The sequence below is a fragment of the Propithecus coquereli genome, unplaced genomic scaffold (genome assembly GCF_000956105.1).
Source record: "Propithecus coquereli isolate 6110/MARCELLA unplaced genomic scaffold, Pcoq_1.0 Scaffold351, whole genome shotgun sequence".
NCBI lineage: Eukaryota > Metazoa > Chordata > Mammalia > Primates > Indriidae > Propithecus > Propithecus coquereli.
Window position 1 is genome coordinate 2457780 of NW_012149186.1, and position 22655 is coordinate 2480434.

A 22655-nucleotide genomic window follows, 5' to 3' on the forward strand; every position below is an offset into this window, starting at 1 on the left:
GGAAGCGCCGCTGCCACTGCCGCGGGCCGCCCCCGCCGCGCCGGCCTGGGCTCAAGCTGCCAGCGCCGCCGCAGCCGCCACCGGAGCGGGAGCGGGAGCCCGACCGTGCTGGGCTGGGCTGGGCTGGGCTGGGGCGGGCGCAGGGCGCAGGGGCGGGCGCGCGGGGGAAGACGCACGGGCGGGCTCGGCTCTCCCGGGGAGCGGCCCGGGACTGCACCCGGACCAGCGCCTCCCCGCTCCGCGCTGCCCTCGGCCTCGCCCCGGGCCCGGGCGGATGAGCCGCGCGCCCGGGGGACATGGAAGCGCTGACGCTGTGGCTTCTCCCCTGGATATGCCAGTGCGTGTCGGTGCGGGCCGACTCCATCATCCACATCGGTGAGCGCGGCGGGCGGCCGGGCTTGGGCTGGGCGGGGGGCCCCAACGGCGCAGGGGGTGCGCGGCGTCCAAACTTGGCGGTTCCGGGGGCCGAGGGGCTCCGCGGGCGGTGCTCCCCCGAAGGGCCGCGCCGCGCCGCCCCGCGGAGGAGCTGTGCACGGGCCGCGCCGCGTTCCCGTGGGCTGCTCGCGGCTCCCCGGGGCTCTGATCTCCGCGCGGAGCCCCGCGGCCTCTGCCGACACTTAGGGCCGCGGCTTCGGGGAGCGCCGGGATGGACGCGCGTCGAAACCCGCGCCGCTAGCCGGGCCGTCGGCGGGCTCTGGAGGGCCCTTCGGCGCATCTCAGAGCAGCGGGGGGCCGGCGGCGGGCACGGCCCGGGGGTTCGCTAAGTTGGCAGGGCACGATCAAAGAGGCCGGACTGGAACAGTGTGTGAATATGGGTGGGTGGGTGTTGTCAGCGTGTGTCGCTGTGTGTGCGCCTGGCACACTGTTGGTGTTACTGCGAGAGGGCGTTGGGGTGTGTGGGGCCATCGGAGCGTGTGTTGGTGCGTGCACGACTGTCAGCCTGTTAGAGTGGACACAGCGTCTGCCTGTTTCCCCAGTGTGTGTCTGTGTAGCTCTCGGTGTGTGTGTGGGTGTGTGTGTACCTGGTTGTGGCGACTGCAGCCCAATCCTGGACAGTCCCAGAGTTTTGCGTGTTCCAAGTCTTGGGGCCAGCAGACGGTCTGGGTGGTGGGAGCTGAGGGAGGAAGCGTGGGTAGCGGGGGTGAGGGGACGCTGAGCGGGAAGAGATGGATAGAGGGAGAGAACCGGGAGAGAAGATGGGAGAGCAGAGGAGGAGGGGCCGCGCGGAGGGGGAGCGGGTGGGAGTTGGGAGCAGCATGGGAGGAATCTCGGGAAGTTGGGCCGTGTTGGGGGGCTGACAGCCGTCGCTTTGGGGGAGCCCCTCCGCAGTCGCCTTTCCGGAAGTTGGGAAAGACCAGCGAGCACGGAGAAACTGGGGGTTGGGAGGTGTGAGCAGGCGGGGAGGAAGGGACAGGCGCGGTGGGGAGTGGAGTCGGGTGGTGAGGGACAAGGCCCAGGCTCCGAGAGCGCAACGAGCCCCGCAGGGCCCCGGGGCCAAACCTACTTCCCGCCCTGGAGAGGGCGCGAGTCTCGCGGTCAGCATTGCGGCTCCGGATGTAGCGAGGAACCGGGGCCTCCCTCCTCCTACCCAGTCCCCAGCTCGGGGGATCACTGGGCTTAGCCCTGGGATCTCGGGGACCTTCAGGGCCTGGTGAGGCGAGGTGGGGGTGGGGACTCCAGAGCTGCCCTGGTCGCGGGACCAGGCGCAGGTGAGCCCGACGGATCTCGGATGGAAGCGCGGGGGTTGGCCAGAGGGCGCCCTGGAGGAGCTGTCCGCTGTTCATGAAGACCCTTTAAAGAGCAGCTCCTTCTGGGACCCTAAGCCCTGCTAGAGCTGAACGTGGAGGGGTCTAGCAGACAGTCCTTTCCTCCCACTCATTTCGACATACACCCAGGAAGAGGGAGTGGGGAGGCTCGGAGAGTAGGAGGCTGAGCCCAGGACGCCAGGCTAGGCAGTGTCGCAGCCATCCAAGCTGCAGGCCATCCCAGGCCCCTGCCTGAGGAAGCAAGCCCCTTCTGCGCAGGGAAGCCAACTGTAGACCTGCTTCGCTCAGCTGCACTCAGCAGGGGACGTGCACGGCAGAAAAGAGTCATTATTCCACGCTGGGATTGGGGTGAGGGACGCTGCCCTCCCAAGGGACTTTCTGGCCCCTGGGACGGGACTTATGGGACCCTGTCAGGGAATTGGGTGCTGCCTGAGGCTACCTCAGCTTGGCTTAGTCCCTTGTGTGGGGCAGGGCTGGGACATGTGGTGCCTTGGTTGTGAGACACGTGTGTGACCTGGTGGCAGCATGTGGGATGTGCATGTGTAACTCATGTCAACTGTGTGCACGTGTGCGCTTGGGGGGAGGGAGGAGGGGAGCCTATTCCCGTGCAGGTGGGGCCGAGAGTGCTTAAACTACTCTGCCAAGCTGAAATCCCAGCCTAGACCTCCCACCACCTTGCTATCAGCGGTGCTGCTGGTGACCTGACCCGAGGGCCAAGGGAAGTGGGGGAGAGTTCCTGTCCAGCCCCGGTCATGACCGCTCCTCTCCTGCAGGTGCCATCTTTGAGGAGAACGCAGCCAAGGACGACAGGGTGTTTCAACTGGCCGTATCCGACCTGAGCCTCAACGATGACATCCTGCAGAGCGAGAAGATCACCTACTCCATCAAGGTCATCGAGGCCAACAACCCGTTCCAGGCCGTCCAGGAAGGTGAGTGGCCGCTGCGCCCAGGGCCTACTGGGCCACGGCCTGCGAGGCAGAGCAGCAGTGGGTACCGGGCGGGTTGCGACGGGCTCGGCCGCGCCGAGCCTCCTGTGCGCCGGGCGGCCTCAGTGCCACGCGCGGTGGCGCACCCTTCCGGGCCCACCCAGGCAGCGGCGCTGGGACTGCTCTGCGAGGCGAATCGGAGCGGAGAGCGGTGAGCGCGGCCAGCTGGGCGCCCTGCGGGTCGTGCGGCTCCTTTCCGGCTCGGTGGGCGCGAGTGTGCGCGCGGCGGCGCAGGCGTGTGTGGCTCACGGTGTCTTTGTTTCTCTGGTGTCTGTGGGTGGGCGTGTCTGCGCGCCGGGGACCCGTGTGGGGCGCACCTCCCCTGATCTCCGAGGGCCGGTGTCTTCCTCGCCTGGAGCCGAGCAGCGGCCGGAGCCCGCCCTGCCTGCCCTCGGAGCACAGCCCGGCAGGCGCCGGGTTTCGCAGCCTGCGGCCCCTCGGTGCCTCGGCCCGCGCTGCTCGGCCGCGCTCGTCGTCCGCTTTGGAGGAGCCGGTTTCTCTCACTGTCCGCACAGCGGGCGGAAGCGCCGCTGCCAGGGCCGGAGGTGGGCGCTGTTTGCCCAGGAAAGGAGCGGAGCTGGGCCGGTCCGGCTGCGGGGAAATCCTAGCCCGCGCCTGGGCCGCCGCCTCGGATCTGGCCCCGCAGCGGGGGCAACAGGTGCGCGGCGAGGGCGTTCCCAAGAGCAGCACCCCCTGCTTTCCCCTCCTCTGCCAGTCCCTCCCCTCCCACCTGGCTCGAGACTTTGGAAGCCGGTTCCTTCTTCACTCCTCCCGCTTCCTGGTCGGGGCCTAAGGCTCTGTCCGCCTCTGACACCTGCCCTGACACCTGCCGAGCTTCGGCCCCTTTTCCTTCCCTCTGCTTTACTCCCCACAACCACGGTTAGACCCAGAGGCCAGCGCCCCCGCGTGCTGAGGATACAGGGGCACAGCTGGTGGCACCGGATGCAGGGATTCCTTGCAGGAGCAACTGGCAGGGCAGTGGGTGTAGGGAGGAGGCGGCTGGCTAAGGGTTCTGGGGCAGTGCTCCCTCCCCCAGCCTGCTGAATCCTCCTGCTGTCTTGGCAAACACTGCCTGCCCATCTCCTGGATACCTGCAAGGATAGAGTGACTTTTCAATGGCTCTGGTCTGGGTTCAGAAGGTCAGAGCTGGTGCTGGGGAGGTCTTTGTGCTGGAGGGAGGCCTTTTGGATTCTCCTATCCTTGGGTGCAGCAGAAGAGGGAAAGGCGTCAGTTGTAGGGGAGGCGGCTGCCTAGTTCTGGCACCAGAAAGTCCAAGGATGTCTTGAGGTGGTTGTACAAACCTGGAGTCCTGAGTGTTTTTTGGGGTGATGGTGAGGGGGGTAAGGCTGGCATTGCTTATAACAGGAACTGCTGCATCCAGCCTTGGCAGATGTCCACTGTCTGATGCCAGTTGAAGTACAGAGAGGAGGAATTCTTGCTCTTCTTTGGTGTCTGGTCATGTCCCACCAGCAGTCTCTGTCTCCAGATGCCCTCTGCCCCTTTTCTGTGTACTCTTGTCACAGGTCCTGGCAGGTGTTTGGGGTGGGTTCCAGCAAGGGGATGGCAGGACCTCCTTAGCAAGAGTGACCCTAATGAGGGTGGGGATCTGGGGTGACATAGGCTTCTCCAGTGACGTGCCACAATTTTCACAGCGTATCCTGTTCCCCTGAGCCTGTCTCGATACACCCTGTGCCTGTGGACATTCACTCTTTGTGCTCGGGAGCTGGGGACACACTCTGGAAGCACATATTTCCTGTATCCAGGAGCTCACAGTGCGGTGAGGACTCTGCCTGTGTTCCACATCTGGTGACATGCCTCTGTTGGCATACCTTGCTTCCGTTGTCTCCCCTCTGCAGTGTTGAATATCCCATGCTCATTCATTTTGCCCTGAATCATGACCGGAAAGTTCCCATCAGCAGTTGCCAGGGACTGAAGATAATGCTCTTGCGGGGGTTACGACCTTAGGCAGGTAGCACATGTGGATGAACTGGGCAGCTGGTCTCTGTGGGAACTGAACTGCGGAGTCTGAAGGAGCAACTGTCACACAGTTTTTGCAGATTTTGCCATTGAGGAGTGAAAATCCTAGTGTTGTAGATGGGCTGGATTTTTTTTTTTAAGAGGAGCCCCAAATCTGGACTTTAATGTAAAATCTGATTTTGAACTATTGTCAACTAATGAAACAATTTAAACAACATGGTACAAGCCAAACAAAACCTAGCTCTGGGTCATTTAGCGTTCCAGCCCCAAATGCAACTTTGTCCTGGAGACAAAGGCTCTACCCAGGGGGCTTTCCTGATTTCGACTCTGCTTTTCTGGGTCTCAGTTTCTCTGTTGTATAACTGGAAAAATGTCTGGGGCTCCAAGGATGGCAGGCGGACAGAGTCGAAGGGTATGAGAGTGAGTGTTTCTACATGTCTGGAACTAGGGAGTTATATTCTGATGGCTGACAGTTAGTTGTCTAGGTCGAGGGACGCTGGCCAGGTGTTGCTGGACTGCGTGCTGCCCAGAGAGTGTGTGCTGGTTAAAGTGGCATGTGCTTTCACCATGTGAGTCATGTGGGCAGAAATCTACATTGCTGTCCTGTGACCTTGGGTAGCCCTTCGATGGCCTATAAGGGATGGGAGGAGCTAATCCCTGGAGGGCTTCTGGGAGGGGCAGAGCAGTGCTCAGCAGCCTCCTTCCCCCTTGCCTGGTGCTCACCTGAGCAGGTGCTCAGCTATCTGGGTGTCCTTTCTTGGCTGTGTTCTGTAGGGTGCTTTTCCATCACATGGCTTCCCTGCTTGATGGGTACCTTGTCTCTCACTCCTGGGCCTGGACATTCATTGCAGCAGGACGTGGGTAGTAGACGTAGTTTGGATGGGAAAGAAAAAGACTTCTAGTGGGGGAGTGGCCAGGGATGGACAAGAAAGGCAGCTGGCAGCTCAGTCTCCATCATCAACTGTACAAGCCCCCATTTGCCTCCCAGTGGGGTGATGCTACCCCTGTTTTGGTCTGAGAGGCAGCACCATGTAGAGATAAGAGCTTGGCGGACCCCGAAGAGTTCTAGTTCAGATCCTGCTGCTTCACTCACTGTGTGACCCTTGGGCCCTGCTCTGAGCTTCTGTTTCCAGATCTGTTAAAAGGGAATAATCATAGTATCTGCCTTATGGGATTATTGTGAGGATTAAATGAGATGAGACATGTATAAATTGTCTGCATGAGGCCTGCGGTAGGTGTTCAGTAAACACAAATTCTCTTTCCATTCCTTGACCCAACTGTGAATTCATTTCAGCTTCTCTTGAGGCTGTTGATATTTTCAGCTATGTCATTTTTTAAACTAGTGAATTCCTTGAGAGAGGACCCAAACTGACCTTTTCATTTTTAGCTTCTACTTTTTTCCCCGATTATAAAAGAAATGCATTGCTACAATGAGCATGTATTAATTTAAAAATGTTAAAAGGAAAAAGGGCAATGAATGCTCATTACATAAAATGGGGAAGGTACTAGAAAGCATCAGGAGGCAGAACAGAACCGTCCTGAATTCTGCTGCTGTTATTATTTCCTTCTAGTCTTTTTCCCCCCTACTGTATTTTCTAAATGTCGAGACCTCCCATTCTGTTCAGTTTTATATCCTTTTTCCATTTAGCATTTCATTGGCCTTTTCTGAAAGCACTATGAACTGTTTGTAAACATTATTTTTAGTGGCTGCATATATTTCCCAATATTCAAAACATTTTTTTAAAAAAAGGAATTGTTTTTGCTGAGATATGCAGAATTCAGTGTGACTACAGAGAACAACTCTACTTGAACATGTTGGTCCTAAGATTTATGCCTACAATTTCTTCAGGCTGATTTTGTACGAGATCCTTATGAACATTGCCTTTTAGGACAGTTGGTCAGTGTATGTAAAAGAATGGATCACTCTTAATAAAATATGCATTTGATGAGGATTTAAAATTAGCAAATAATAAAAAAAAAAAAAAAGAACTCCAAAACCCCAAAAAGGTGCAACCTAAAATTAACCGGCAAAAGCCACAATAAAAAAAAAGGGGAAAAATTGGCCTCCAAAAAACAAAAAAAAAAATAAAAAGGTAAAAAAAAAAATCCAAAACGGTTTAAAAGGCCTGCCCAACCAAAGAATAAAAAAAAGCAAAAAAATTAAAAAAAAAAAACGGCCGAAAAACAAGCCTCTTTCATATATTATCTTTTACTGTGAGTAGAAGACGTGAGTTACTGGATGTGCAGTAGATACATCTGTCATAGTGTGGAAGGATGATAGTTTAGGGAAGAGGCAGAAAAAAAGAATGTATGTGAGGCAGTATTCCTTTTAGTTATCATAAGCACAAAAGTGTTTTAGGAAGACAGGGCAAAAAATTACCCAAGTATAGCTTGTCGTTCACAGAATGAAACAATGAAATAAAATAAAAATGAAACACGGCGAGCTCGTCGATGCCAATCTGAAGGTCTTGGTCAGTTTATACTGGTTGCCTCCTGGGCGGTCACCCTGCCCCTCACTCACCACGCCGGAGTCCAGACATTCTGCTAGAGGGTCTCCCTCCCTGTGCTCCGATGTCTTTCGGAGGCTTCCTTGGCTTCCATTCAGAATTATAGGTCCCACTGAGGCCACACCCTTGCAGCCTTCTGGCAGCCTCCCGAGACACTGTCAAGGTCTCTCTGAGCCTGATGTTGGTGTCATCATAAAGATGTCTATAGACCCAGCACCATCATTCCCATCCACGCAGCTGCACTGGTTTTTATTTGGTGCTGAAACAAATTTTACCCTAGTTGATTAAAACAACACAAATTCATTATCTTATAGTTCTGTAGGTCAGAAGCCCGACATGGATCTCACTGGGCTAAAATCAAGGTGTTGGCAGGGCTAGTTCCTTCTGGAGGCTGTAGGAGAGGATAGTTTCCTTGCCTTTTCCAAGTTCCAGAGGCTGCTGGATTTCTCGGCTCCTGGCCGCTCCCTCCGTCTTCAAGGCCAGCAGTTGTGGGTTAGGCCTTTCTCACACTGTGTCACTCTGCTCTTGCTTCTGTTGTCACATCTCCTTCTCCGACTCCTCTACCTCTCTCTTCCAAGGGCCCTTGTGATTCTGTTGGGTCCACCTGGATAATCCAGGATACTCTCCTGATTTGCAAGCTTGATTCTATCTGCAACCTGTGCCATGTAGCCTGACATAGTCACAGGTCTGGGGATTGGGAGGTGGATGTCTCTGTGGGCCACGATTCTGCTACCATGCTGGTGCACCTGTCTGTGCCCATTATAACCAAGGCACATTGCCCACCCTCCACTCGCTTTTTACCTTGATAGTCTTCTGCATGGTAGGCTGCACTCTTGCTTGGTGGGGGGCATCCTCTTGTCTTAGCCGGACCTGCTAAGACACTGAGGATGGATGGCTGTTTCCATTTCTATAAAGCTCACTCCAGAGGTATCGCACTGTAAGTCTGCAGGGCCTCTGCAGACTTACCTGTGTCCTCCAATGATACACCGACTTCCTTCCCTGGGCCTGAATGCTGCTTGTACATGATGGAGTTCCTGGAGGAATCTGCTGTTTGAATAACCAGACTACAAGTTTGTGCTGCCATACGGACCCCTGGCCTCCTTCTCTGCCTGTGTAGTTTCTTCTTTAGAACCTCAACTTTTGTGTCCTGTCCTCCACCCTGTGTCCACCTAGAGCCCACGGGAGGGCCCTTGTTGAAGTCAGTCTTGCTTTGCTGCCCTGCCCTGTGTCCCACAGAGAGCTGCTCATCCTGGCCCCTCAAGGGCTGCTGCCAGTGATGCCTCAAGCCTGCAGGTAGCTGTGGATGGGGCTTCCCTCTCTGGATTCCCGCAAACCTGTGGCGGTGGAGCGCAATGGCTGCGGTCCTCCGTCAGATGAACTCCCAGGCTTCAGCATTCTCCTTCATCCCAGGGTCACTGCTGTGCAGGTGCACACACACATGCATGCATGCACACGCACATGCAACACACAAACATACACACATACACATGAGCACACGCACTTTCTCATTTTATAGCCTATACTCCTGCCCGACCCACATCCTCTTATTTGGGTTCAAGAGGCTCTCTTTCTGTTTTCCCTGTTGCCCCAACCCAGGCCCCCAGATTGGGAGGTGTCCCGACCCGCGGGGTAGTCAACGCGGACCCTGGAGGAGGGAGTGGGAATTGGGAGAGGCAGGAGACACAAGAAATGGAGACAAGACAGGAGTCTGATCAAGTCTCGTTTATTGGCAGGAAAGCAGAGGCTTAAGTAAGGCAGAAAGAGTAACAATAAAGGGGCGGTGCTTTCCGAGGCTCTGGCTTTCCGGCCAGAGGATTTCTATATAAGGAAACCCTCAGGGGCTTTCAAGGGCTACATAGTTATAATGGGTAAATAGAAACTTACAAGCTCTTCCGCAGGCTTTTGCAAATGCGTGGGCTTGGTAAGCAGCTGCCGGGCCTCATGGCTCCGGACAGGGAGGTTGGGCTTAACTGGCAGGGAGCAGATGGGCACCTCACACCAGGTGTGTGTGTAGAGGCCATGGGTCTGGTGAGACACTCGTCCCCCCCACTGCCTTTATGCTGCTGCTGTTCCCCTTTCTGGTGACATGCAGACTTTGACAATTCTCCTGCTGGGACCATTTCCCTCAGGGAGGCCAGCTAAGGTTGTCCCTGAGCACCCACAGCCATTTCTTGTAGGGGCAGACGGACTCTCTTTCCCCATTCTTGTAGCTGCCGGGTGGAAATCCCTAGCCATGCCCCCAGCAGCTGTCTTCCCTTCTCACTTAGCCTTCCCTTACCCAGGAAGTGCTGTCCCCTAAAAGCTCGGAGCATGCAGTCTGCACTGCTTCTTCCCATATCGTTTCCAACCCAGTTTGATCCTCGGATGTGATTCTTTTTAGACTGGCCTCCCCACGGCAGTGCCTGTTGCTCTCTACCCTTTGGTTTTGTTCTGTGTTTCCGATAGTAGCAGTCAGGGTAGACGAAGTTATACTGCAGTAACACACAATCCCCAAATCTCAGTGGCTTAACATGACAACAGTTTATTTCCTGCTCATGCTGTGTGGCCATCCTTGGTCAGCTGGCAGCTGGGCTCCTCAGAATCACTTGGCTTGAATGTTGCTAGTTGCTATGTCAGAGGGAAAGAGAGGTCTGGGGGCACTTGGCCCGGATGTGACCCAGCCCACATCACTTCTGCTTGCGACTCGTTGGCCAGACTAGCCTTGGGGCTCCAGCCAGTCATAAGGGATCCAGGAAGCACAGTCCTACTGTGCGCCTGGAAGCAGGGAGAACTGGAAATATTTGTTGAACCACACAAGTGCCTACTCCCCATTCATGTCAAAACATCCCTCCTATTTCCTTGGTGACTCATTAAAACAATAGCAACAAAGAAACAGAAACCAAAAACAATCGTAGACATTGGATGCTGTTTGGGCCAAATCCATGGCTCCCATCAGTTCCCCTTTGCACACTCACTCGTCCCTCCTCTGTGGCCCTCTGGGCAGCCCTGCGGTGTGGTGGGACATCAGGAAGCCTGTGTCCCTAGCCCTGCCAGGCTTGCCCCTATACTTTTCTCTGTGTCTGCCAATCTTGCGCTCTGTAAACGAGGGGCTGCCAGGCCTAACTCTCAGAAGTCTTGAGCGAGAAGTCCCCCAAGTAATGAGGCAAAGCTTGGGTTCCTGGCCCGGCCACCGGTGGAGCCAGCACCGGCGACCTCCCAACCTATTGCAGCAGGACTTTGGCAAGTCTGCACTTCCTACGGCCTCAGCCCTATGGCCTTGTCCCTCCTACAGACTGTCCCCACCTCTGCCTGTTCCCTTCTCACCCACTTCCCCACCCAGCGGCAGTGCTCTCTTGCTAACAGCAATGGGCTGGGGCAGAGACCACTCTTCTCTCTGCTGTGGCTGGCCTGTGACAGGCCCTTGTTCTGGGGTGCTGCCCTCTCTGATAGGCACTGGGCCGGGGAGGCAGCCGGGTCTGTGTCCAACATCCCCCCTGCTGGGTTCTCCAAGCTCTTCCTCCCAGCCCATAAATAGCCAGTTTCTTGGCCAATGGCCATGGCTGGGAAGAGAAAGACCCAGAGTTCTCCCTTCTGTACCTGAGGCACAGGCAGGCTGGCTGGGAGGTGGTTAGATGGCCCCCTTCTCTCTGTTTCTTGGTGTGAGCTGTGAGCAGGCTCCCAGAGGGTGAGGCTGGGTGGGGGCTGCCACCTGGGGCCCAGGGTGGTTCTCAGGCTGCGCCCCCTCCTCCTGCCAGGTCAGGGTCATGTGGCCCTGCTGACCCCGTCTTTCCAGTTCACCTTCCTCACGTCAGTTCTTCCAGACCCCAGCTGAGGCAGACAGACACCACACCGCATCTCCACCTGCCATGCACCTGTCCCCAGCCTGTGCCCACCTGGCCCTTCCCCACACCTCTACCCGAGAACAGATGGTGTCCAGGAGCTGAGTCAGCGGCAGGGGCTCTCCCTCAGACAAACTGGGGTACCCCTCTCTACTCTGCTGTCTGGCTCTGGGTAGGTTACCTCAATTTCCTTGACTGTGCAGTGGGACAGAGGACAGCTGAGAGGGTCGGTTGAGAAATACACCAAAGTGCCTAGCCAAGAGCCAAGCCCTGGGTGGGTGCTGGGCACAGAGGTGGAGATGGTGGCTATACTACTGGCCCAGGTGGTGCCCAGAGGAGGTCTCGGCCTCCTCCTTCTTCCTGCCCTGGGCTGGGCTGTGTGAGCAGGTTTAGGGCAGCTGAGGTGTGTGGCTTGGAGTTGAGTCCCAGCCCTTCTGGGTGTCCCAGGAGAGCAGGGAAGGTGGTTGAGATTGACAACGTTGCTCATATGGAGGCTGCTCGGGCCATCTGTGCAGGCTGGGGCTCTGGGAACCTGCGGCCTGTCGCTGTACACCATTCCAACCCTGCTGCAGCCTTGCCTGCTCTGAGCACACGGAGTGGCCAGGGGCTGGCCGGCCTGGCCACATGGCAGGCCCGTCTTGCTCTGTTTAGTAGAAAGGGGTCAGGCGGGTCTGGGCTCAGATCCCAGGTCTGGGACTGATTAGCTGTGTGGCCTTAAAAAGGTCACTTCCCCTCTCTGAGTCTCAGTCTCCACGTCTGAGAAGTGGGGCTGCCTTGGGGCTGTGGTGATGGGTCTGGAGAGACGATGCGCCGACGGGAGGGCGGCTGTGGGCCAGCAGCAGTCCACTGGCACCCAGCAGACACCTGCCTGGCGCCCTGGGGCTCGTCGTGCTTGGGTCAAGGGTGAGGGGCGGGCTCATAGTATGCTCGGTGGGCATTCGCTCTCCCTGTGTCCTGGCACCCATTTTTCCTGTCCTTCTGGGTCCCTGCCAAGGGTACGTGATACCTCTTTGTCTCCGGGCCCTGCCTGGGTGCTAGCAAGTCCCAGGTCAGGACGGAGACATGAACGCTACTGGCTAGACACCATCCTTGCCCCACACATGGCTGGAGCCCTTGTTGAACCCGCCCAAGGTCTGCCCCTGCCGTGGCCTGAGCCTCTGTGTATTGGGCCCTGCCTGGCCTGAGAGGCTGTCTCCGTGCTCTCTGCTGCCCACGGTGCTCCTCGTGCTTGGGGTAAGGTGGAGATCGAGGTCTTTCCTTGGCTCTGCTCCTGGACAGGGTCTGCGGGCTTTCTCCCGCCTTTTCCTCTGAGCGCCCGGAGGCACGGTGAATGAGGGAGGGCCCTGCTCTGGCCTCTGGTCTGGGCTCGGGGCCCAGAGCTCTGGGACCTGACCTGGGCTCTGGGCTGGGCTTGTCTTAGGGGTGCCCCTCTCAGGCAGCCAGCACCAGCGGCTAAGGCAGCCCCTCCGTGGCTGGGCTCTCAGGCTCGGGCCACCTTCCATGCCATGGCTGCCCCCTCTCAGTCCCGGGAGGCTTCCCAGGGCACCCACCCTCACTCACCTCTCCCACAGGGCTCTAGTAGCCCAGATAACTCAATGGGCTTCCCCCAAGCCCTGCAGGTTGCCAGCTGGGACCTGGAGTGCTGACAGTGGGTCTCTCCTTATTCCAGAGCCCCAAACTAGAGCGGCCCAGGGCCTGTTGATGGGGGCCTAGCTCTGCGTGGGCCCCTGAGCCTCGGCTTGGGGTTTCTCTGAGCCCCCTGATACAGGCTTGAGGGTTGAGGCACCCTACTGCATGGTGCACGGTGCTAAGCTGGGGCTGCAGCCATTCTTCCTCTTTGGACAGGCGGGCTGGGTGGCCCCACCTTTGTCGGGGGAGAGTGGCGTGGTGGGCAGAGCTGAGGAGGGGGGACTGCCTAGGAGGGATGGATCAAGTCCTCAGACATTCCGTGGAATCTGGGCAGAGTTCCCCTGCCCTGCGTGTGCCTGTACGTATGCGTGTGCATGTGTGTGTGTGTGTGTGTGTGTGTGTGTGTGTGTGCACATGTGAGGAGGCTGTCGCAGACGCCCAGGCAGCCTGGGCACATTAGTGGAAAGAGCCAGGAGTTCCAGCTGCTGCTCGAGCCCCAGCAGCCCCTCGTGCTTGGCCCCCTCCTGCACTTCCTTGTGTTCTGTCTCAGTGCAGATGTGGGCTCCCCAGGGGTCCTCCCGGCGCCCACACCATCGCCTTCCTTCGGCCTGTTTGGTGGTGTCTCTGGGAAACTGTGGGCTGTGGGGAGGGAGGGACTCTTTCTCTCATTTCCTGAGGTATCGCCAGCTCTAAGACAGGGCGGTTCATGATGCGCACTCAACAAACACCATTTTCCTCTTCCTCCTGGCGCACATTCCTTGCCCCAGTGTGTGGCCCTGACTCTGGGCCCCTCCGGGATCACCTGATGGGATGGTCATTGTAGTGGTGGCCACTCCACTTGGCCAAGGTCAGGAGGAGGCTGTGGACAGCACCCTGGGTCCTTGCTCATTGTCACTGACCCCTGTGGCATCTCGGCATCGGGCCAGTGGGATGAGGGTGGGAGCCAGCCTGCCTGCCCACCGCAGGGAGTGGCCCTCTGAGGCTCTCAGCTGTGCAGGTCAGCAGATGTCCCAGAGTTCTGGTGTCCAGAGCTGAGAGGGCCTTTTAAAGCCAAGGCCAGCCTGAGGGAAGGTCCAAAGTATTATGGACTGAATGTTTATTTTCCCCAATTTTACATGTTGAAGCCCTCCACTCCTAATGCGATGGTATTTGGAGATAGAGCCTTGGGAGGTAATTAGGGTTAGATGAGGTCAGGAGGATGGGACCATCATGATGAGATTGGTGGCCTTATAAGAAGAGACACCAGAGAGCTCTCTCGCTCTCTCTCTCTCTCTCTCTCTCTCTCTCTCCCTCCCTCCTCCTCCCCTCGACCCCCGACATGAGGACACAGTGAGAAGGAGGCTGTCTGCAAGCCAGGAAAAGAGACCTCACCAGGGACTCACCATGCTGGCACCCTGATCTCAGATTTCCAGCCTCTAGGACTGTCTGTTGAGAAAATAAATGTCTGTTTCAGTCACCCAGTCTGTGGTATTTTGTTATAGCAGCCCACACAGAGTAAGACAGGAGGGCAAGGGCTGTGGGCAAACGCTGGCCTGGGTCTCTACCTGGCTGGGCACAGATTGCCTGAGGGATCGTGGGCCAGCCCTGCCCTCCCAGAGCCACAGTGCCTTAATCTCTCAAATCAGGCGCTTGGACCAGATGGGCTCAAGAGCTGTGTACCTCTGAGGATGGGTGATCCTCATCCCTGACCAGACTTCATGCTAAGCCGAGGTTGTCTCTACCCCCAGCCCTATACATGTTCCCAGACAGTCACCATGCCCCTCCAGGAGTGTTCGGGCTATACTGATTACTTCTCACCCGATTCTCTTCTGGATACGTTCCAGTTTGTTACTGCCCGTCTTAATGCACAGCGTCCCTGATGTACCTTAACAGGGACTTAACTTGCTGAGCCTCAGCTGTCCTGCCTGTGAAGTGGGGATAATGGTGTCTCCCTTAATGGGTGATTTAAGGAACAACTGAAGTCATGGCTATGGAGCACTTAGCCCGTGCCTTGCCCCAAGGAGGTGCTCAGTAAAGAGGAGCCACCGTGATGATCCTCACGGCATCGTCTGAGCAGTGTAGAGGGATGGGGATGGTCACTGCTTGTTCCGGATACTCTGCTGACATTAATGAAGCCTGAGTGGACGCTGGCTCCCAGCATCACCTCCTGTAGTGGCTCGGGGTGAGCCTCTGGTCCTCAGGCCCTGGGACCTTTTCCCAAGAAAGAGGGCGCATCAGACGCCCCTGTGGGTGCTCGTGCCGTTGGTTATTTGACTCGTGTGGAATGTGCACCGACTCTAGAGTCCGGTGTGCTCAGAGCTCTGTCAATCTCATGCCGACCTTCTAGAGGGCTGGCTCTCCTTCCCAGCCCTCAGCCACTTTGCAGGGGGCTTGTGCTGCCTTCACCCGGACTCGCAGATGCCCAGAAATCTGGGGCTAGGGTTCTGCAGCACTCACAGGGGTTCATCAGCGAGAATCACGCACTCACTGTTAGCTGGTGCCTGTCTGTACCTGACTTGGTCCTACCACGGTTTCTATCCATGGACACTGTCTTGTGTATGTTTTGTGGCGTCACAGGATGGCAGAGTCTGCTCCAGGCCTGGAGCCATTTTGGTGGATCTTCACTTCATTGTAGTAGCCTCGTGGATGGTCACCTGGGTGGTGCTTGGAGCCAGTCCAGGAATCTCACTGGAGAAAGGGACGTGGTGGGCTTGGCAGCACTGGTCCTGCCGCAGGTTGCTGGTTATCGCCTGTTAAAACCAGAGCTATCAGCCAAAGTTGATCCCACAGAAGTAGACAATAGAATGGTCGTGGCCAGACACTGGGAAGGGCAGGGGCAGCAGGTAGGGAGAGGGTAGTTAACAGCTACAGAATCACAGCTAGGGAGGAATAAGTTCCAGCGTTCTATAGCACTGTAGGGTGACTATGGTTAACAATAATATATAGTTTCAAGTAGCCTTGTGTCCAACACAAAGAAATGATAAATGTTTGAGGGGATACAAATGCTAATTACCCTGATTAGATCATCACACATTGTATACATGTATTGAAATATCACCCTGTGCCCCTAAATATGTACAGTTATGTGCCAATTAAAAAAGCAGAGGTATCTGTGAATACCCTGTGTCTGTTGGCACATCATGCCCGGGGCTGTGTGTGCATCCTCTCAGGACATGTCTGGCAGCTCAGGGAATTACCAGGGCACAGGGAAGCTCAGATTGCGTAGGAAACGCGAAGGCTCGGCGGCGAGGGCAGCACCTCCTCGTCCCTGCCTGGCCTCCCACTGTGCACCTGGCCTTTGTCCAGGTCTCTCCACCTCCACTGCCATCACCACAGCCCCGGCTCGGCCCCCTGAAGTCACTCCCTCAGGGCTCACTGCCTCCACCCTCCCCTCCTGGCCACGTGCATGCAGCAGCCAGAGTTATCTGAAAAATCAATCTGATCATCTCTGCTTCCTGCTGAAACCCTTCGGTGGCTCCCCCTGCACGAAGAGGAACATCCAGACCCCTTGCTAGGGCCTGCCAATCCCTAAGTACTCTGCCAAAGGCTGACCTCACCTGCTGCTTTGCTGCCTGTCCTCTGACATCACTGCTCTGGCCACCTTGGCCTTTTTCCCATCTCTCCAACAAGCCAGGCATGTACTTGCCCAGGGCCTTTGCACGTGGAGTTCCTACAGTATGGAAGGCTCCACACAAGGTGCTCCTTCCCAGCCTTCAGCTGCCGCAGCTCTTACCTCCTCAGAGAAGCTCTCCTGGCTCCAGAGGGCCCCGCTGTTCTCTTTCCAAGCATTCTTTTTCTTTCTGCATGCTTCCCCACCTGCGGTTTTGCAGTTATTTGTGAAGATCACCAGGTCTGTGAGGGCAGAGAGGTGTCTGTCTTGTTCACTGTTAAATCCCCAGAGCCAAGCCTGGTGTGCTGCCGGTTGTAGGTGCTCACTGAAGGTCTGTAGGTGGTGGGCTGGCCAGACGCCTGGGGCTGTGCTCTCTGCAGAGAGAGCATGCTGCTGCCCCTGGGCCTGCCTTCTCGCTCAGGACCTCTTGGGGTCCCCTTGCACAGCTGCCTCTGCAGCAGGCCTGTCCTGCCATCCACGGCCCCGCTTGTGCTGCCCTTCCCTCCTGGTCAGCTTATGGGTTTGAAGACCCTCTGGGAAAGAAGAGATGGGAGACCCTAGCACTGCCTCTCCCTGGTAGTGGCTGCTTATATGGGGCCTTCTGAGGCCCTGTGCAAAGGGTAGGGCTGCAGTGGAGATGTCTCCAACACTCACTGGCTAGAGGGGGAAAGTTTTGGAGGCCTCATGCCTCTATGTGCCTGAGGGTGCCTGTGTGGGCGGGAGTGGGTGAGTGGGGAGGCCCTGCAGGGGAAATAGACCCTGGAGCACCCTGGGCTCCAGGTGCTGGCTGGGGAGGGGGGATTTGTGCGCCAGGACCTGGGTTTTCATTCTCCTCTCCCACCCAGGGATCCTCTGGTGTGTGAAATGGGGCTGACATGGTCCTGGTCACTGCCTCGTCCAGGCTAGGGCGGGAGGAGGAGCCCTGGCTGGAGAGGAGAGGAGCAACTGCAGGTCCAGGGTGGCGAACCTGGCAGCTCTGAGCTTGGCTGGGAGGGGCACTGCCAACATGCTCCCACCAGTCCCTCCCTCGGCACGCCAGGAGCTGGTGAGCATCGCCCGTTTGCAAGGACGTAGCCAGCAGCACTGTCATCACCACGCTGGCCTCTGAAGAAGCGGGAGCTAGAGCCCTCCTGGTGAGCAGGGGCCGGAAGGGCTTTGAAGCCCTGTTGTTCATGATCAAAACTTGGTCAGGAGAAGCCAGCTGAGTGTGGCTGGGTAGGGGGTCGAACTGTGTCGGGCTACTTAGCTCCTGCCAAGAAAATTAATGTCATTCAAGGGAAGACAGTGAGGTCTCAGCACCCACCCATTAGTACCAGTAAGTATCCCAGGGGAGCTCCTGGGTGCTGCCCTGGCCTCGCCTCCGGGACACTGTGTGGCATGGACAGGTTATGTGCACGGACGTGTCTAGGCCCATGCACCTGCACATGGCAGATGGGCCCCCACCCAGCCTTGCCCCTCTGAGCCCTCCAGCATATCTTCTTGACACTGTGCCAGGCCAGGCCCGCGTGGCTCCTAGCCTGCAGGATGACTCCTGGGCCTAGCATTTGAGTCCTTACGGCTTTGCCCCTGGCCAGGCGTCCAGCCTCATCCCTGCTCTCTCCTGGCTGCCTCCACGCACCCTACACCTCAGACCCCCATCTCTTCCCAGTCTGAGCTCAGTTTGCTCCTCAGGAGGCTTTCCCTGGTCACTCTGCTCCCTCTGCCTGGGCCGGGGCCACCTTGTTGCTGCCATCCCATCCCATCACGTCTCGGTCGGTGTCTGGCTCCCACACCCACCTCGAGGTCTGTGAGCTCCGGCACCAGGAACTCCGCATCTCAGGACTCCCAGGTCTGTACAGGCCTGAGCACGTGCAGGGATGTTTGCTGAGTGGCTGTCTGACTGCACCTCTGACTGCACCTCTGACAGGTACACAAGTGGACCTGTACATTCATACCACGCACATACTTGTGTGTTCCGGCGAGCTCACGGCACACATCTGCAGACGGACTGAGGCCCCGGCGGCAGGTGGTCCGGGGTCATCTCCTGAGAGGGCCTCTGCCTGGTGAAGCCTGTCTGGTGGGCAGCTGGGGATGCACTCGGGAGACCCCCTGGGACCATGGGGAAGGTGTTATGTGTAGGGTGCCTGCCTGTCACGGCCTGTGAGGAGGTTGTTACCCACATGTTTGTCGGAACACTATGTCAGACAGTCTGAGAATTCCACCCCAAGCCCCACGTCGGGGAGCCTGCTGTGGCCTGAGCCCACTCTCAGTGTCAGTCGTAGTGATCATGCAGGTGTCAGAAACCCTCATACTGGCCTAACTGAAACAGGGACAGTTATCAGGCCACGTGAGGGACAAGACTGGAGGTGGTGCAACTTCAGGTGTGGCTGGATGCAGGGTCCCAAGTGGCACCCACAGGACTCTGCCTATCTCCACACCCTCGTCCTGGCTCTTCCCTGGCTGGGCCTCCTTCCCAGGCAGCCCCGGCCACTACAGGCTGACGTGTAATCAGCCCAGCTCCCTGGTCCCTGCCGATGGGAAGAGGGGGATTGTTTAACTAGTCTCCCAAGGTCCCAGGATTGCTGCTCCCTCGCCTGGTTTGGGGCCGAATCAGTTGCTGCCTGAGTCAATCCTGGTGCCAGAGGAGTGGACTACACTGAGTGGCCATGCCTGGGGGCCGCACCAGCCCCTGAGAGTGAACGGGGCACAGCAGGCATGGGTGGTGTCACCCAAGGAAGAGAAAGGCTGCCGGGCCCACAGAACAACGGCATGCCCTCACCCGGGGCAGCCCAGCACGGGGCTTCTCTGCCATGGGCACTCAGGACATGGCCTGTGACCTTAAGCGGGGATTGGACTGGGAGTCCCGGGGTCGTATCCGGTGACAAGATGTTCCAGTGGGCTCCTGGAGACCCAGACAATTCGAAATTGAAACCTCCTTTTGGGGCAGGCGGGGTTAGGAGGGGAAGGGCTTGGCTTTGAGCTCTGGCGTGTACCTACCTACCTACCGGTGTGCAGGGGCAGGAGGGCGGGGCCTGGGCAGTTAGGGGAGGCTCTCTGGGGGAGGGATGCTTGTGCTGGGCTGCAGGCCGGGAGGCCTTGAGAGAGGGGAGTGTGCACTTCAGGGTGGAGGCAGCTGAACTATGGGGGTGTTGGGGGCAGTGAGGAAAGAGGGGGCCAGCTTGGTGGAGCAGGAGTGGGGGAGTGGGAAGAGGGGGAGGGGACCTGGAGCCTCAAGCCCCCATTCTCAGGGTCCCCATGGGCATGTTATGACCTGACCTCTCTTTGCACCCCCAAGTCCTGACGGGAGATGGGGCCTCATGCCCAGGAGGTGGACCCGCCGCTCCCTGGGCTCCTTCAGCTCCCAGGGTGGCTGCAGAGCCTCATCCTGCTGGGCTTTGGCAGGGACAGCCCCCTGACCTGCCACTGTGGGTGACATGCGCTCCCGCTTGCAGGAGGGCTGCAGGCACAGGGTCTGGGCCTCACACACTGGCCCTCACTTTACGTGTAGCTGCGAGTCGAGCCCTTGGCCCTGGTCTCAGCCTTCCCCATCCGGGTGAGTCTTTCCTATCCCCATGCTGCTCTGTGGGTGGGGACCTCTGCTTTCTTCCCCAGGATGGGCACATTCGTGGGGGTTCCTGAGAGCTCCCTCCAGGTTCCAAGGGACAGAGAGGAGTCCTTGGCTGGCAGCCTTGCCCAGTGCCCTGGCTCATTCTCTGTCTATCCTTCTGCCCAGTGAGGACATGGCCCAGGGCTGCTTTGGACCACAGGACGCTGGGCCCCTGCCGGGTGTGGCTGCCTTAGAATCAGGGGCCTGGCTCCGCCGCCTCCCCCGGGCAGCGCCTGTCCCACTCTGAATGACTAATTGAAGAGAAATCATGGTGCTCCACGCAGTGAGACAGAGCTCAGGTCCTGCCTAATCTCATTAAGAAGTCCCCTGACAGTCTCATTAGGCGGCTGGCTGCTCAGAGAGGTTTATCTCTGCCACGGGGTGGTCCGGCCGGTGGGGGCTGGACCTGGGGCCAGGCCTTGCCCAGCTGCTTTCCAAACACAGGCCAGGCTGGGCAGCGGCGGGCTGCGGCAGCTCCACGGCCACGACCAGTCCTCACTTAAGCGGTTATGCTTTGCTAGACTTAATTACTTTAGAATTATTAACTTTAGCTGGAGAAAGCAGGTGGTGGTGGGCCAAGAAGAAGTGGGAACCTCCTTATGGAGTGTAAGGGCGGCTGGGGCTGAGAGGGTGGATGCCGTTGGCAGAGACCATGCCCTGGGATTGTGCTGGCAGGCCGTTTCCCCGGGGGGCAAGGGCCTGACTTCCTGGCTGCCCACCCTGCATGCTGTGGCCACAGAGGTGGGTGTGGCAGGGACAGACGAGTGGGCTAAGAGTGTGATGCGTGCACGAGAGATCAAAGGGAGCACAGAGGTGGTGCCTAGCCCAGCCTGGGCTTGGGGGCGGCCAGGGGGTCCTTCCTAGAAGATGTGAGTCCTGAGCTGAGTCTTAAGTGTGCAGTGGGGTTGGTCAGGTGAAAAGGGGGGCAGGCACTCGAGGAGGTGGGACAGCTGCAGCAAAGGCTCAGAGTGGGCAGTGGCAGGACCTCTGGTGCCTGTGAGCTGTCCAGGGTCTCTGGGCACAGCTGGAGGAGGGTGCTGGCTGCTTTGTGAAGCCTGTAGGGGCCTTAGGCTTCCCCCTTGGTCCTAGAAAAAGTGGGACATCAGAGCCCAGAGCTGTGCACCTCCATCTATGCCCTCGAGTGCTGAGGAGAGCGCCCCGTGGGATGGGGAAACGTCAGCTCCCCTGACCCCTGCCTCTGTAGGCTCTCGACTCAGGGGCTAGGGGCGGGGCTGGTGTCTGAGGATCCCAGGTCCAGAGCAAGCCATTCTGGGAGGCTTTAGGATTTCTGCCTGGCTGTGGCCCATGCCTCCAGCCCGTCCCTACCTCCCACTGCCACAGCTGCCTAGTCCCCATGGAGCGGGAGGGCAGGAGCAGGCTGCCAGGCTAGGCAGCCCCTCCCTGGTTAGGGAGCAGGGCTCAGAGCCCCAGATTTGCCCAAGGCCTGGTGGCAGGTCTGGTAGCCCCAGACTGCTCTCTCTTCCCCACCCCAGGGGCCCCTGCTTCTGTCCACCCCAGCCGAGCCCCTCTCAGAGTCACGTTGTTACACGTACTGTTGAGACGGTGCTGGCTATGACAAGAGTAGCTGCATTTCATAAGATGTCGTTGCTCGAGGCCCCCCCTCCACCTAGACCAGAGCCAGAGACAAAGGCTCATAGGTGCATGTGCCGACCGTGTGCTTTGGAACAGGTTCCGAAGGAACAGGAAGTGTGAATCGGGGCGGGAGGGAAAGCCAGTTCGAGCTGGTCACTGCCATGGGCCACGGGGGCTCATTCCTGCTGCGGCCCTCCAAAGAGCCATGCAGAATGCCTCTCGGGTCATCCAGCTGAGCGAAGAAAGAGGGTGGTATTTATCCACAAGCCCACTCCCCACTGGTCAGAGGGGCCTGGCGGTGCCCCCTCCCCAGCTGTTCCGGGTCTGTACAGCAGCTTGGCTGGCAGGTGCCCACCTAGTGCTAGCAGAGAGGCCCCTGTGAGTCGCCACAGCAGCAAACAGGTCAAAAGGTGGGCTGAGAGGATATGATGTGAGCTACAGAAGTTGTCTAGAGACCCCAATTCTGCCAGACTTATTAGATGAAGCTAATGGTGGAATTTCAGGCATCAGGACAGGGCCCTTCCCAGTGTGTGGAAATCATATCCTACAAGTGTGCTTTGGCTCCCACAGAGGCTGGTGTAGGAGGAGCTGGTGCCCTGATCTCTCCTGGGGCCTCCCTGGACCACTGGAACTTCCGAGGCAGCAACTGGCCTTTGCTTGTCCCTGTTCCTCCCACAGCTTCTGGTCCTGCATGGGCGGATGTAGCCCTTGGCCACTTCTGACTGGGGTGGGGTGGGGGTGGGGTGGGGTGGTGGGAAGTCCCTGAAATGGCCTTTGGCACTGGACAGTGCTGTGGCCGGGCCGAATCCCTCCTCTGCCCCTTACTGATTCAGTGTAAATTCCTTTATATCTCTGAGCCTCGGTTTCCTCATCTGTAAAATGGGGATACTCACATCTACCTTGAGAGTCCAAAGGAATGGTATATATGCAGGGCATGCATGCGGTAGGTGTCCATTCATTCCGCTCCACATGTCTCCCAAGGGTTGACCCTGTGCCAGCCACTGTGTTAGGCACGTGTGGGCATAGCAGACCCAGGCCCCAGCTGCAGGGAACTCACCAAGTGTCAGTGCCCAGGCCCCAGCCCAGACAGACAGTCTGATTTCACAAGCCCGGCAAGGGCCCAGGCACCGGTACTCCCATAGCACTTCCTGAGCGGTGCCAGTGTGCCGCCCTTCGTGATGGAGATGGGATGCTGAGCACTGGG

The 22655-nt window shown here is 58.0% G+C and overlaps 1 protein-coding gene across 1 annotated transcript in view; it reads left to right on the forward strand.

Annotated features, from left to right (window-relative positions):
- Positions 1–5: 5 nt before the first annotated feature.
- LOC105815976 (glutamate receptor ionotropic, delta-1-like) overlaps positions 6–22655 on the forward strand; it is a gene marked incomplete at its 3' end in the record, with an annotated part of 155420 nt that continues 132770 nt past the window's right edge. The window contains exons 1-2 of the mRNA XM_012651257.1: positions 6–375; positions 2540–2695. Of these exons, the coding sequence (XP_012506711.1) occupies positions 297–375; positions 2540–2695 (235 nt within the window). The remainder of the gene's footprint in view (positions 376–2539; positions 2696–22655) is intronic.